The following is a 16,357-nucleotide window of genomic DNA, read 5'->3' as shown; positions in this document are numbered from 1 at the left end:
TATGATTTGAGGTTGATTTGAAAATGTGTGTCAGCCCCGAAAAATTACAGATTCTGAGTTAATGGACAAACGATGCACAAAAACGAACGAACAAAAAGAACCACGTAGTTGTTCAATTGTTTACCCACCACTAATAGATCAATTTAGTTAATAAAATAGTATATGTTTGAAGGAATAATATGGAAAAATTTACATAAGTCTATTTAAATTTTTGTTTTTGTATTATTTTATTATTCTTATTAATTATATACAGGTATGCCACAGAAATATTGAGAAACGTAAATCTGAAATCTCTTTAACCACAGCGTAGGAGGCATAGCACTTAAAGAGATTTTATGGAATGCAATATTAAGTTTCAACGGCAAATGTTAGTACCATTCATAAAAAATGTCTTAAATGTACTTATTGCACAAGTGCAATCTGTGTCGGCTGAACTCAACTTGAAGCTGATTTTGAGGTTGTTTTGAAGTACTGTGGCACCCTAGGTAATATAATAATATTACCTATAATAATTATTTTAGTATTACCGATAACAATCGTTTACAAATTATGCTCAAAAGTATGCTGCTATTGTAGCAATAAACACAACTTAGGGCGCTATTAAACTTGACATGAATTATAAAACAAAGTTATAATTATGAATTATTTAATATGGGTTTTTATTATTATATTCTAGTTTTTTGAAGTGGGAAATGTATTTTCATGCCTAATAGCTTACAGAACAAACTTCTTCATTTAGCTAAATTGAAGTGCACAGAGCATTACATTTTCACCTGTTCGTTTAAGCTGCAGCTATCACAACTTTGTAACTCAGGTCTCTGGCGACCGTTGGTGCAGCACAGTGCGAAGCGCATCTCTTCAATCATCTCAGATCTAAGGGAACGAGGCGGTGACTTATAAGAGCAATGACCGCCAATTTTGTCCTCAAAATTAGGATCAAACTCTGGCTGCTGATGTTCATGATGAGCTTTATTGAAATGCACTAACTTTGCTTGCTGCCGGAAATGAATCCAAAATTCAAAGAACGCCACAACAAAGGCGACTAGAATACCAGCAATAAGAACAACAAATATCCCACCTGCATAACAGTTATATAAAACGTTAGTATAAAATGTAGGTTATCGAGTGGAATTCGCTTTACCTATGTTTTCAAGCCCTAATGCATTTGCCTTAGAGAGTTTTTTACTGCTTCTTCGTGTACAGGTCTCATCAATGTTCTTCCACCATTTGTCATATAGTATTTGAATATCTCCTTTCTCTTGAAGTTCTAATATAGCCAAAGATATTTTATCTCGCCACGGAGAACCTTTAGGAGTCGCAATGCCATATCCTAGAAAAAAAAGGTCGCTAAGAAGAAATTTTTTTGGGGCCGCTGGAACTAAATTATAAGTACATTAGAAACCCTGATTCTAGGAACTATACTATTATTTTAATGCAAGATATTTTATGTGCAAGGTTTTTTGAAAAATTAGTTTATCACTTAATCAAATTGTCCAGTGAATTGGATATAGGTACATATAAGCAGCTCTATAAGTATTTCATTTTGAGTGGCATCAATTGTTGAAGACCAAATTTATCGGTAAGTTGTCAATATTTTAAATAATTTTGTTCTGGCTTCAGATTCGGATTCAGCTGGACATATTAATATGAGTGCTTATTTTATATAGTTAATAAAAAACATTCAGCTTTCTTTCTAAAATTTAATAAAATGGTTTAAGAATCAGGGTATCGAATAAACTTAAAATTAGCCCTAGTTCCAGCACCACAAAATCTCTGTCGGACTAAAAATAAATAAAAATGTTTTTATGTTCTAATACCCTTTGTATCCAATAAGCCCCCGATTTGTGTTAAATTGCAATCCCTCTGCACAATATAATCGAGCATTGTAGATTCCATAAGGAAAGCATAGTTTCCTTGATTAACCCGTCGTATACCATCCTCATAGGTTGATGTGAATGCCAAAGGTTTTTTATTATCCATGCTTCTCCACATTTTCTTGTAGGTTTCAATCATCGAATCCTAGTGAAAATCTACGAAATGTATCTGAACTTAAGTTTTATATAGATTTCCAACTTACTCGAAAAAATGTCATTGTCGATCCACTATCCAGTGTACCGTATGATATTTCTGTTTGGCTTGCCAAATCTTCCGCATTTTCAATTGGATTAATCATACGTTCAACCGTTAAAAATGCAGCTAAATTGGCTGTATATGAAGCTACAATGATCAATGAAAAAAATCCCCAGATACTACTAATAATGCGTGTAGAAAAAGCTTTGGGATAAGTATTTGATCCTTGTTGCATTAGTGTTCCAATAGTAAACCAAAAGCTGTCAGAGATTGAAAACTGATTACGTATTGTGATGTAATCTATATTGCATGGATGTATAGAACGCCACTCATTCGGAGATAATTTTGCTACCATATATATGCTTAAGGACACTAGGAAATAAGCAGCCAAAACATATATCCATATTTCAATAGCAAGTGGATTCATAAATGAGAATAATCTAGTTGGCTCTGAAGTAGGGACCTAAAAAATATAAAAATTTAAATAGATTATAATTTTAAGTCTATTACACCATGGGTTCAGTGATTATGGTGTTACATATGCTAATTTTGGAATCCTACGTGAAATCGTAGGTATAATTTATTAATGGTAATATACGGTTTTACTAAGTTCCTTTTGCCAATTCTAATGTAACATTGTAAAGTTGCCCGCTCTGTTCCCAATATGACTTTCGATATATTGTTTATTCAACGTCGTTAATAAACGTCGAATTTTGGTAGTGAATTTATAGTTGGTTGAGTAATTATCATTTTATTAAAATAACGCATGTTGTTATCGGCCAAAACCACTCACTAAAACGCTACATAATATAGTTATCCTAAGCTAGTAAGAAATAAAGATCGTTTTGTTTCATAAACAAATTACACCTGCGACCCCAGAAAACTACACGTATGCTACTTATTATTGCTAAATATCTAATTGAATACCACAAAACCAAAAATATTGAAATTTATGATGTTAGGTTTCCATAAAAAGAATTATACGCGTTAAAAAAACTAAACATAGCTTAAGTATTTTATTTATATTACTACATACCTGAATTACACAAAAAATGTTTACATTTACTTACCTTAAACAAAATACTTATGCCCAAATTCATAAATGGTTTGGTGAAATCAATTACACTTTCTCTCGCATATGTAATTGTCATAGACCCAACGGCTAAATCTGCCTTCTGAAATAATTAAATTGATACAAAATAATTATTTGTAACTTTACAAAACAAAAGTATTAATATAAAAAAATTCGGAATGTAAAGTCTGGCGCAGCCGACTACGATTAGGCTACGAATTTTATTTCAAAACTGCTGTCATTGAGAGCTTTTAGTTACTTTGTGAATATATTATTATTAAATATAAAAAAAACTAGGAATTGTTCTTGCATCAGCCTACACAAATATTTTGACAAATTTAAAGTTAGAACACTGAGTTGGCGATCACAAAAGTAAACGTATTTTTAGTTGCACTATCTATGTTGATGAACGTTCATGGTTAGTTTGCTAACAATATCAAATTGTATTTTAAAATCAGCTGGGCCTGACTTGAACTTTACTTACACTTTAATAAGTACGGATTATATATACATACGTATTTCATAAGTTGAGCAACCATGCCGTTCCACTGTCCAGTTTCTGGATCTTTGGCTCCATATTTTCGGTCTGGTACCAAGTCTAATATATAATCAAAACCAACCTCATGCGATATTGTCTCTAATATATCAACACAGAAACCATAAAAACGTTCGTTTCCGGTATAATTTTTTTCGTAGTGCATCATTACATATGGTGTCTCCTAAAATTTCGTAATAAAAACTCAACACCTTTGACATTTTTATAAGAAATGGAAAAGGTTATCAATGTAAGGGGAAGGGAGGCAACCCCGAATCTATAATATATATATATTTTAATCAGCGGGACAAACTTAGCCAGCCCTTCCGTGTGTGTATCTGTTTGTATAACCAACAAAATCACAAGCTAAATTTCGGTGCCAAATTCGGGATATAATTGCTTCTATATCCCTGAGAAGTTCCCCCTCTCCAGCTAATTTCAAAATAACAATTTACGCCAACATTTTTAACGGATTGTATATTGAAACAGATTGATCACGTCCAACTTAACCCACGCCCTTGTTAAAATTTTTGATTATTAATATATCAAATGTTTTGGTTTCTCATATCATATGTCAATTTACCGGATGCATACTTCAAATTAAACTAATCGTTTATTGTGGGCGGCATCATTCATTCATTTGAATATAAGCATCGTCGAGGGAAGTGTAAGTATGTTTACTTTTGATATCCTTCGGCCAGGTAGATCCGGATGCATAGAAGTTTTTTGAAATATGATGAAAAGCTAATTTTTTAAAAATTTTAGTGACATTTTTTTTTAAATAAACTTTTTGACATAGCTTAAACAACTATGTCCTTATAAAAAATTGTATATTGATTTTGTTTAATTATTCATTCCATTGGCGTCGGTCCATTTAATCGATGCCTTAAAGTTTATGTGGGCGTAAATGTTTTTTTTTTTTCAATTTGTGGGGAATTATCAGAATCTTCATACCAATTTTAGTGCTGCTCTTACAGTCTCTGAATTGCTGTTGCTCAGACAGACAGACATGGCTTGGTAACAAAGAATATGGTGCCTAGTATATACATATGTTTCCAAAAATTTATGATAACATTTTCCATTTTATATATAAATGTCGAAGTGCATAAAAATGTTGTATTGATTAGAAGGGGAGCGCCTTACACAGCCCTGCAGCAGAGCTACAACAATAGACTGATATGACGTAAAGACGTATCATAGTTGTGCGCTTACCAATATCGTTATAACTACTAAGGTAACATTCATACTTCCAGAATCAAAAAATATTGATGGATCGGTAATATTCAGACGATCATGGGGAGTCCATTCTCCCACTTTGACAATGGAATGTTGCTTTAGTTTAATTAAATCAAGTTTAAATTGCACCCTTTGTCCTTCTTTGAATTGGATAGGCCCTGTTAACCCTTTCCACTCTACCTAATATACAAAAAAAATATATGTTAATAGTAGTTTAGTAGAATTCCGCTGAAAGCAAGGGAGAATTGATTCCGCGCATATTTAACAGATCAGTTACTTACCGCATTTATATAATTGATTAGGCTTAAACCTCCTTTCCATGGCATATCTTCGTCGCATGTCAAGTTCGTTAGCTGAATGAACGGATATATTGATTGCAGACCGGTTGCAAATATATAAACTGAGTCAAACATTAATGCTGCCTGTGTCTAAAAAAATTTTTTAAAAATTTACGAATGTATATGCAATATAATAGATAATTGTACTAATTGTACCTCAATGGTTAAGGCTTTCTTTGAACTATAGGGCAGTTTATTTTTTTGTAATACGTAACGATTAAATGATTCAATATCCTTTAAAATTTCCTTAACGGCTACGTCACCCATATCAAGCAGCCGAAACGAAGTTATATTAACAAAATTGTATTTAAAGTCTTCTAAATCAAATATTTCCAAATCAAAGCTTGTAAACAAATAGTGGTACTTGTACTCATTCATTTGTTGCTGAAGAATCTATAAAAAGTTTTTGATCCGATATAGAGTAAAATTTATAAATGCCTTAAAAATATATTGGGTGCAATTGCTCACATTTTTTAATAATCTTGATATCCCGCCTGAGTTTATGTCAATTATAATATTATGAATTTCTTTGGATTTGAACTCATTGAGTACGTTGAAATATGATGACCCGATTACCTGTCGTATATGCAGTTCTCCTTGTGCCGAACGTGAAATTTTGTTTAATTTAATAATGCCTGCAAAAAGCTTTTTGTAACCAAAGATAAAAATGTTTACTTTACTTACCATAATCCTTTTCATATAAAATTCCAAATCTAGTCCAATTCAAGTAGTGAATAACATCTAAGAAGGCGCGATTCACATATTCTTGTGAAGGGTGTATATTGACTGAAAAATCTTGATTTGAACGACCTACACCTATATCTGGGATATCGAGGTCATCGCATATTGAATTAATGTGGGTGGCCAAATGAGAATCAGTTGGGCTAAATATAGCCTGAACGCCGCCTTCAACGAGACTGCAAACTGGTATACCATAGAACTTGTATATTGAAAATATCTAAAATTTCTTTCCATAATATATTAAATACCTTTTCTAACAGCTTTGAATGAGTCCTTGTCAATATACTGAATATAGGGCACAAGGCTTGCATCCGTAAGAAGGCTTTTATCTTGATTTAACTTATGTACTGCATATTGAAAAGCTAGTTCGGGATAACTTATATGGCTTCCAGAATGCTTAGGAAATAACGCACCTATCGTAATATGCTTATAGTTTATTATTTATTGTAGAAAGAAATTTTTAAATCGCCTACCTACTCGTATTTCTTGAACCGATTCAATTTGGCCAATTAATTTTAGACAAAGCACAATTAGTATAACAATAATCATTTTATTTACTATCTGTAACCTTCACAAAACAAAGTGGTCCCACTACTGCAGTGTTACCATTTTAGCATTTTTATTGCTAGATCTAGCAGTTTTACAAGTAAAATGCAAATCAAGCTTTCAATCCACCTATTCTATTTTTAACTTGCAAGTTTTAAAATGGGAATGTATTGGCAAAACTGGCGCATTATTTAAAACAAATATACTTTTCCTGACTTGTCTTAAAGTTCTTTAACTAGATACACCTGGTTGAAAACAAGAGCGCATTAAAGTTGGGCGCAGTAATCTCTTTCATACACTTTGACATTTATTTATTTATTGATTTTATGTCAACTATGAACAGTCGGCGATAAAAGAAAAAGATTACAATAAATATTTAAAATTAAATTTAAAAGTATTTAAAATTATGTTTTTGTTTTAAAATTTGATAAGCTTATAGATTGGTAGTGTTAAACAGACCCAACATTCGTTGCAAGGATTAGGGAAAACCCAATCAGGGTTGGGTTAGTGTTAATTATTAATAGTTAAAAAAGTTAAAACAGATATTTTAGTAATAAAATCACAGGGACGTGTTGATAACAAAGTAAAGTTTGTTGTAATCAGCACGGAGTACTCGAAGGGGTTCATGCAGTGAATAATTAGTTGTACAAACGTTAAGTGATAAAGGATCATATTATATTTATTTCAATTTAAGCGCCGGCTTATCTATACGGAGTTCGTTTAGAGACTAACTATTCTAATTGCATAGCTGTATGCAGACAGCTTGCTGTTCTATTTAAAAGCTTGTATGAGTTGCTTCAATCAATCGAACATGTATTATTTACATATACGTTGTAATTATACATAATACCAACACTCCTTCTCAACGTACTATGTATTTTTTTTTTATTTTTTTTTTATATGTATATTGTTAATACAAGCCTAGCAATTCAATACATTTATTATGCTTAACTTTACACAAATTTTTAGTTAGTACATCAGATATCATACTTTCTGTGGGAACATACTTTATGCTAATTACGTTGTTTTTAAACATTTCTCTTACATGATGGTATTTAATATCTATGTGCTTACTACGTGCATGAAATGTAGCATTCTTAACTAGGCACTATGCGCTCTGGTTGTCGCTGTAGAGCACGATCGCTAAGGTCTTGCCAAACCCCATTTCTTCAATCAGCTTCTTGATATATGCAGCCTCCTTAGCTGCCGATGAGAGCGCCACGTACTCCGCTTCTGTAGTGCTCAGTGCGACGATACTTTGCTTCTTCGACTCCCAAGTAAATGCAGCACCAGCAGCAAAGAAAGCCCATCCGCTAAATGATTTGCGATCGCTACTATCACCTGCCCAGTCTGTATCCACGTAACAATATATTGGTTTGCCAGTACGCTCGTAGTGTATGCTCAGGTCAGCCGTACCCTTTAAATAACGCAACACGCGCTTTGCATCTGCCTCATGTTCATGGTGAGGATCCGCGTTCCTTTGTGCCAGTTTAGATACAGAGTGCAATATATCAGGACGAGTCGTTACAGCCAAGTACATCAATGAGCCAATCAATGACTGGTATTTGATTTGGTTCACTTGTTGGCATTCTGCGTTTTCACACTTTACCTGAAAGCTTGCTTCTAGTGGTATAGTATTCGGCTTACAGTTCTCCATTCCGTATTCATGCAATAAATCATGTATATACTGCGTGTGACCAATTGATATGCCACCAGTTTCGCCGTTGCGGTCTATCTCTATTCCCAAAAAGTGTTTTAGGTTGCTGCCGTCTACTACGTCAAACTGCTCAGATATAAGCCACTTGATCTTGATGAGTTGATCTTTGTTAGAACTGGCCAGTATAAGGTCATCAACATATACTACTATTATACTGAACTCCTTCCCATCTCGGAGTGTGTATACGCAGGGCTCACTTGTGCAAGGAATGAGTCCCATTTCCAGTAGAACGCTATTAAGCTTTTCATTCCACTCGCGTCCACTCTACTTCAGCCCATATAGTGATTTGTGCAGCTTAAGCACACGATTGGGCTGACTTTCATCAATAAATACCTCAGGCTGCCGCATGAAGACATTTTCATTAAGCTCGCTGTTTAGGTATGCCGCCGATACGTCCATCTGATGCATGTACATGCCGTACTCCACTGCCATGGCTATCACCAGTCTTAAAGATGAATATCTTGCTACGGGAGAGAATGTTTCAAAATAATTAACTCCGTAGCGCTGCCCGCAACCTTTTGCGACCAGTCGTGATTTGAAGCGCTCGACATTGCCAAATTTGTCGCGTTTTACAGCATACACCCATTTGCAGCCTATCGTCACTTCGCCCTTTGGTAACTCGACCAGTGACCACGTTTTGTTGTCTCTTAAGCTATCGATCTCCTTCTGCATTGAAGATTTTTATTTATTTGCGTCGCTGGCTCGCACCGCCTCTTTAAAACTGCTAGGCACATACATATCGTCTCTCACCATAGAATTCAAAGTGTTGTACTCTATGCGTGGACGCCCGCGGGTCCCAGTGTGTATTTTCTTTGGCCGACCACGGCCGCGACGCACATGCTCGGTTGCTCCTTCTGCAGCGCACTGCTCGTCTGCAATGTTCTCATTGGGCAACTCTTCGTTATTGTCAGAACCGATTACAAAATTTGGCACGCTCTGACACTCTACAGAAGGCTCAGCCGCCGGCTTGCTCAAGGACACCTCCATGATCTCTTTAGCACATGCCAGGTCCTTAGTCTTTGTATGGTCATCTGTAAAATTAGATTCAAAGAAAATTACGTCTCGCGTCTCTATAACCTTTCGTTTATCTGGGTTGTATAAGCGATACTCCTTTGCAGTTTCAGAGTATCCGACCATAACATGCTCATCTCCTTTTGCTTGGAACTTTCTTTTGCATGTTTTGTTCAGCACAATGGCCTTAGTGCTGAAAACCTTCAGATGAGATACACATGGCTTTTTTCCACTCCAGGCTTCTTGTGGGGTCATCTTGGGCAATGTTGACGTCTCTGCTCGATTTCGTAAATATGATGCAGTCTTGATAGCCTCCGCCCAAAATGCTTCATCTACTCCAGAATGCACCAGCATACTGCGGGCCATTTCAATGTCCTGTTGGCACGCTCTGCCACGCCGTTTTGTTGTGGAGTGTGCGGGACTGTAAGCTGCCTCTTGATCCCATTGCTTTTAAAGTAATTTTCAAAAACATCGCTAAGATACTCGCGTCCATTATCGCTTCTGAGTGCCTTTATGGTCCTTCCAGTTTAATTTTCTGCGTTCTTTTTGAATTCCTTAAATTTTTAAAAAATTCCATCTTATGTTTTTAGAAAACAAACGTACATGAATCGTGTTTTGTCGTCTATGAATGTGGCAAAATATCTTGCTCCACCATTTGAAGGCTTGCTCATAGGGCCACATATATCGGTGTGTATTAACCCTAGCACATCTTTGGCCCGATTATGTGTAGCCTTTGGAAATTTCTTAACTCAAATTTTGCTTTTAGCACATGTCATACAATCACGATTTTGTATTTCACAATGGTTTGCCTTCAAGCCATGAACCATGTTGTATTTTATCATTTTGTGCAGACTGTCAAAATTTAAGTGGCCAAATCGATTGTGCCATTTCATAATTTGCGAGCTATTTTCTTTTATAGCAAAGCACTTTTTTACATTTGCTTCTAGCATAAACAAATTCTGCTGCTTTCTTGCAGCCAATATAACTTCTCCGTTAGCATCTTTTACATATGCACTTTTCGCTGTAAATTCGACGTTATACCCTTTGTTACTTGCTCTAACGATTGATATAAAGTTGTGCTGCAATTCTTTTACATACAGTATATCAAGTAGATCCACTACTCTTTTTTCCAAATATAAGCGTACGGTTCCACGACCCCTTGCCACGATACAATTGTCACCTGCAAGATTGATGCGTTCAATACACTCAGTAAATTCAGTAAACTGAGCTTTATCATTGCATAAGTGGACTGTGGCTCCACTGCCCAAGCACCAAGCATGTTGGAGAGCTTTTATGTTCGTATTTGAATTGAACACTGAGAACGCTCAATTTGTCTCTTCGTCGTCGTCGTTTGCTTTTCTCTCTCTTGTCTTGCAATTCGCCGCAATATGACCGACGCGGCCGCACTTCCAGCATCCCGATCTCTTGTCGTCGCTTCGTTTTTTCTCTACTTGATTTTTGTAACGCTGCTTTTGCGCACCCATTGCGAACATTTTCTGCTCTTCCTCTGCGCATTCTTCTGTCTTGCGCCTATCGCCTTCTTCTAGAAGTTTAACCTTCAAAGCAGTAAGCAAGGGCAAAGTGTCGCGCGCTTCCATTGCTACCACGAAATTTTCGTATGAGGTAGGCAAAGTGGACAACAGAAGTATGGACAATAGCTCATCGGGCAACACAACCTCAATCTCGTAGAGTTTTTCCACTACGTCAAAGAAGCTACTGATGTACTCACTCATGGTGTCACCCTCTTTCATTTTTGTGGTCAACAATTGTTTCAGCAATGTTACACGACGTGCAGGTCCTCTTGGTACATGAATCTCTTTTAGGAGATTCCAAGCTTGTGCCGATGTCTTGCAATGTTTCACATTATTTATTTGTGTACTTTTGATAGACAGCATAATGTTTGCAAGCGCCTTCTCATCTTTTGTGTCAAAGTCAGCCTTGACTTGAGCGTTGTCGGTTTCTTGTTTTATAATACGTCCGCAAACGACCGACCACAGATCAGCATGAATTAGCACACTCTTCATCTGAACTGCCCACGCACTGTAGTTTTCATCATCTAGCTTCTCGATAGAATGCATTGATGACATCGTTTTCGCGATGAATTAAAGTTCACTAATTTGTTAATAAAGTCTTTTGCGCAGACCAGCAATGTCTGGGCCCATAACCTATTATATTTATTTCAAGTTAAGCACCGGCTTATCTATACGGAGTTCGTTTAGAGACTAACTATTCTAATTGCATAGCTGTACGCAGACAGCTTGCTGTTCTATTTAAAAGCTTGTATGAGTTGCTTCAATCAATCGAACATGTATTATTTACATATACGTTGTAATTATACATAATACAAACAGATCAAAATTTCGAGTATTCCTAACAGGAACCCAGAAATTAAGTTGACTCATCAAGTATTAGGAGTCTATTTCCCCTTAAACTAATTTAATTATAAACATACCTACTAACATAATCCGGCGGTTAGCTAACGATGGGAGATTAATTAAAAGTAGTCGATTAGCATAAGATGGTAGATCAACTCCTGGAACCCAGTTAAAGCCTCGCAAAGCAATTATTGAAAATATTTTTTGGACAGATTCAATACTATTTTGGTGGTTCGAGTATTGTGGAGACCAAAACACAAGAGCCATATTCCAGAATCGGACGAACAAGAGATATATAAAGTAATTTTGTTGCGTAAGGGTCATCAAATTCTTTAGCCCATCTTTTGAGAAAGCCGAGAATTTGAATTGCCTTACTGACAGTTACAGAAACATGCTTGTCAAACTTTAGCTTACTATCAAGGAGAATACCTAAGTCAATTACTTCTGCTAATCTATTGAGAGGTAACTGATCAATGTGGTAGTTGTGAGGCGAGTGTCTATGGAAGGACATTACTTTACATTTAGAACAGTTAAGTTGTAATAAGTTGTATTTACACCAATTGACAAAGCGTTCAAGATCTGTCTGCAATAAAGTACAACCTGACATGTCTCAGAACGATAGGCATAGCTTCAAATCATCAGCATACATTAAAAACTTGCATAGGGAAGAGCAAATCACCAATACACTAATTCGAAAACACTAACACAAGTAAAGATGCCGTTAACTCAATTTTATTTCTTACCTTGAAAAGAAATGAGGTATCACTTACATGTCTAAAGTTTGCGCAGGCAATGATAATTTCGTATGTCCAGTGCAAGCTGTTTTCATTTTTTTTTTAAGTGCACGCATTTCGTCGAAGCAACAACAAAGTTCGCAAAAAAAAATTTCGACACAACAACAAACACATGAGACGCACAGTCGAGACGCATTTGCTCTTCCTATACTGAAGGACAATTACAAAAACAAATGAGCACACTGAGCATAGAGCTTGGACGCCCCTGCATTAGAACGTTTGAACTCACAACGACTGAGGGCAGATCATTGATAAATAGATTAAAAAGCAACGGTCCAAAGTGACTACCCTGATGAACTCCAGACGTCACAGAAACTGGCTTGGAAATCGCTGACTTGACAACTACCTTTTGAATTCTGTTAGTTAGGTAATTAGAAACCCACTTCAAAAAATTCTTTGGAAATCCAATCATATTTATTTATTAAAAGATGATTAACGGAATGGACTGCTTTACTAAAATCAGTATAAATAACATCAGTCTTCATTTTGTTTTGAAAAGCTTTATCCACCCTTCAAGAAAACTCAAGTAAATTGGTGGTGGTAGACTTTTGTTTAAGAAAACCGTGATGATATAATTGAAACCGTAAGGTGATATAATTGAACTACAGAAATGCATAAGTTGAGATGTAATCATTTTTTCAAAGAGTTTAGGTGTAGCAGCCAATTTTGAAATACCTCTATAGTTGTTTACGTGACTTTTAGGGCCGTTCTTATGTAACGGAATAATGAATGATTCCTTCCAGACTAAAGGCAATGAGCAAGATTTAACGGACAATGCGAAAAGTCTATGTAAAATTAAGTATATGGAACCGGCGCAATATCTAAGTACGCAACCTGGTATGCCATCTGGTCCTGTAGTGAACACAGGTTTCAATAAATTTAGTTCACGCAATATCGAGTCTTCGGTAATCACAGGCTGTGGAATAAAATTAGATTTTTGTTCGATATAAGGATAGGGTGTAATTGATGAGTCGCTATTAACAGAATAAGTTATTTCAAAAAAGTCTGCAAATAGATCGGCTGATGCCTGATTATTATTTGACGTCGTATTTTTATATGTAACTGAATTAGGTATTAAAGAATATTTTCGTTTGGAATTTACAAAAATTATAGAACTGTTTAGGATCATAAGCAAACTGAAGCCGACAACGACATAAATAATTGTTGTAAAGTTGTAAGTTTAATAAGTTAAAATTAGACTTGGCAGTAGAATAGCTTGAAAAATCAACACTGTTTCCTGTACGGTTATATTTTTTTAAAGTATCCCGATTTTATATTTTTTAAACCAGCTAACTCACGTGTAAACCATAGAGGCTTTTTAGACCTACTAGGCTGCCTTCGAGGAACGCATTGATCAAAAAAGTTGTTAAACGCGTCATAAAAAATAAATAAAGAAATTTCTGAGTTATTACCAGCAAAAAAGTGAGACCAGTCATGACTTATAATAAGGTTATTTAATTTATTAAAGTCGGCTTTTTTAAGACAAAGGGGCTTAAATGCTACTGTACTGTGTACAGTTTGCCTTAGATCCGTCAGTTCTATAAGTAGTTCCAAAGTTGGGTGATAGGCATCTTCGGGGAGCACAATTGGATCAATTCTGCTAACAGTGCTAGCTGAAGGATCTGATACAAATATTAAATCAAGAAAGCTGTTGTTACAATTACGAACGTTTTTTATTTCATTAAGTGAAAGATCAAGTATGTTATTTACAAACTCATGAGAGCTAGTAGGAACAACTAAATTATCCACTGTGGTCCAAGATACATCGGGTAAATTAAAAAAAAATAATCCCTATCAGAGATATTATTATTAATTATTAATACGCCACCACCACGTGACAGACGGTCACATCTATAAGTGGTATATTTATTTGTAAAATTGATGAACTAGAGATTTCAGGCTTTAACCAGGTTTTAGTGAAGGCGCAAGAACATTATAATCTAAATAAATACTATCTATATATAGTTAAGCTAATTTAGACTTAATACCTCTAACATTTTTATATGCTAAAACAAACGAAGGAATTAGTTTTTTGCATCATTAGTAGGTTTAACTGTAGAAATATTTAATTTTTTTTTAAAACTTTTGCTGTTTTTATTGAATCTTTTCTTAAATTGAGACTAACAATAAGTATACAGACCAAATCTTATAACTAAACATATCTAACAGTTTCCTTTAAACTGTTTTAGGATTGCACGTTCCTAGATTCTATCGCTGGTTGTGTAGGTCGTTACGATGCAGACGGGAGCGGCTGCACAGCCTTGTTAGCCCTCGCGCGAGGGGATTAGGATGCGAAGAAAGCTTGCTGTAGTATTTTACCTTGTGTTCAGCTATTACATCTCTGACTGGTTGAATATTTAGATCTTTCTGTATGTTTTTGTTTCGAACGTACACGGTGCCCCGGTTTTTTTTTTTTTGGGGGGGGGGGGGGGGGGGGGAAATAGTTCCTAAAGAAACAAAAATTTTTTTTTTTGGAAACCTGGGACTCTCTGGACAATACTCAATGTTGCTATTGCTAGCGTTCCCCCATAGTTGGGAGCCATAGGTCCAGAATGGGTTTTAGTACGGAATTGTAAAGCAGGACCTTATATTCAAGCTGAGAGAGGACCGAGCGTTGATAAACCAGTGGAGGTTATTGGCTTTTAGTTTTAGTTGCGTTCTCTTGGCATGTGAGTCTTCTGTCGAGGTGTACTCCAAGATACGTCACTTCGTTTGCTTGCGGGAGTGCGGAATTGTTTAGCGGCGGACAATTTTGCCTGTTTAGGGTAAACGTAACATGTTTGCTTTTTGTTCGTTTACTTTTATTCGCCAAGTCAGAGAGCCATTTCTCCAACTTCGACCATATGAAGAGCCAGTTGCGCTGCTGCTTGCATAGGGCACCGCGAACGGCTGAGAATAGCTGTATCGTCAGCAAAGGTGGATGTTGTTAGTCGTCTACTTGTTGGAATATCTGCTGTGGAAAGGACATATAGTGTTGGTCCAAGTAACGGCTGCCTTGTGGGACTTCCAGCTCTGATACATAGTCGTCAGACATATCAGAATTGCATCTACTGCAAATTTCCTGTCATATAGATACGACTCTAATAATTTGTGTGTATTATAAGGAAGCGTTGTTCTGATCTTATGCGTTAGTCTTTCTAGCCAGACTCTGTCGAATGCTTGGAATACATCTAAGAATATTGCAGTGCAATATTCTCGGTTTTCGAATGCGCTTCTTATTTCAGATGTTATTCGATTAACCTGCTCGATAGTGCCGTGTTTTTCACGAAACCCAAATTGATGTGATGGAATTATGGATTCTTAGATATGGATTTATCCGAGTCGCAAGCATTTTTCAAAGAGTTTTTTTGGGTTCAACTGATTTTTGAGGTCGTATGGAACGATGGCTTTGTGTGATCCTGCCTGGCTTTGGTATCATTATTATTATTGCCTTTTTCCATCTCTCTGGGAAAGAACCAAGCTTGGTGATGGCATTGAAGGGGTTGTGCGAGGGTGCAAACTGCACAATATGGGAGCTCAATAATCATTTTTGCGTTATTGTTGGTCCGAAGCCTGGTGATTTTTTCGGGTTCAACTGGTTTTTGAGGATGTGTGCAATTTCGTTTGGGCGAAAATCCATTGGATCTTGTTGAAGCTGAGAGTCACTTGTTAATGTTGGTATTGTGGAATGAATTTGTGGCAGATTTGGCTGAAACACTTTTTTAAGGTGTCCCTGCAAAATGTTTTGGCTCTGTCTTCATCACTGCGGGCCAGCCGCCTAATTTGGTTTCTTATAGGCATCACAGTTTCTGTTGGTGGGGATAGAGTTGGATAGCTTTCCATCAGTGAGTTTTTCGTAGAAGAGGATGATAGTTGCTGGATGTAGCGATGTTGACTTTATGCTTCTTGTTGTTTTAACGCTTTGGTAAGCTTGCGGGTGGCG

At 36.1% G+C, this 16,357-nt stretch overlaps 1 protein-coding gene across 5 annotated transcripts; it reads right to left on the bottom strand.

Annotated features, from left to right (window-relative positions):
• Positions 1-637: 637 nt before the first annotated feature.
• LOC108607332 (glutamate receptor ionotropic, kainate 1) lies at positions 638-6,569 on the bottom strand. Of its 5 annotated transcripts, none has more exons than XM_017998003.2 (13): positions 6,466-6,569; positions 6,241-6,405; positions 5,936-6,175; positions 5,720-5,886; positions 5,408-5,644; positions 5,195-5,341; positions 4,890-5,093; positions 3,658-3,861; positions 3,141-3,245; positions 2,078-2,533; positions 1,818-2,019; positions 1,142-1,372; positions 638-1,078 (listed from the first exon to the last, which is right to left on the bottom strand). In XM_017998003.2, exons 1-13 carry the CDS (start codon positions 6,539-6,541, stop codon positions 762-764), a joined length of 2,751 nt encoding a protein of 916 aa, XP_017853492.1. In that variant the 5' UTR covers positions 6,542-6,569; the 3' UTR covers positions 638-761. The 5 variants fall into 5 exon arrangements, with proteins under 5 accessions (XP_017853492.1, XP_017853493.1, XP_017853494.1 ...); XM_017998004.2 differs by having other exon boundaries at positions 1,142-1,330; XM_017998005.2 differs by having other exon boundaries at positions 5,195-5,266.
• Positions 6,570-16,357: the final 9,788 nt, after the last annotated feature.

Source organism: Drosophila busckii, chromosome 4 (assembly GCF_011750605.1).
Source record: "Drosophila busckii strain San Diego stock center, stock number 13000-0081.31 chromosome 4, ASM1175060v1, whole genome shotgun sequence".
Taxonomy (NCBI): Eukaryota; Metazoa; Arthropoda; class Insecta; order Diptera; family Drosophilidae; genus Drosophila; species Drosophila busckii.
Note: the sequence above shows the minus strand (reverse complement) of the source record. Positions and strands in the feature narration are given on the sequence as shown.

Excerpts from the sequence above, each read along its gene's own strand:
- LOC108607332 (XM_017998003.2), bottom strand. The coding sequence starts at position 6,541 with ATGATTATTGTTATACTAATTGTGCTTTGTCTAAAATTAATTGGCCAA. Across the intron at positions 6,176-6,240 it reads ATTCAAAGCTGTTAGAAAAG|TTTGCAGTCTCGTTGAAGGC; the intron begins GTATTTAATATA and ends ATGGTATACCAG. Across the intron at positions 1,373-1,817 it reads GGGCTTATTGGATACAAAGG|CGGCCCCAAAAAAATTTCTT; the intron begins GTATTAGAACAT and ends ATTTAGTTCCAG.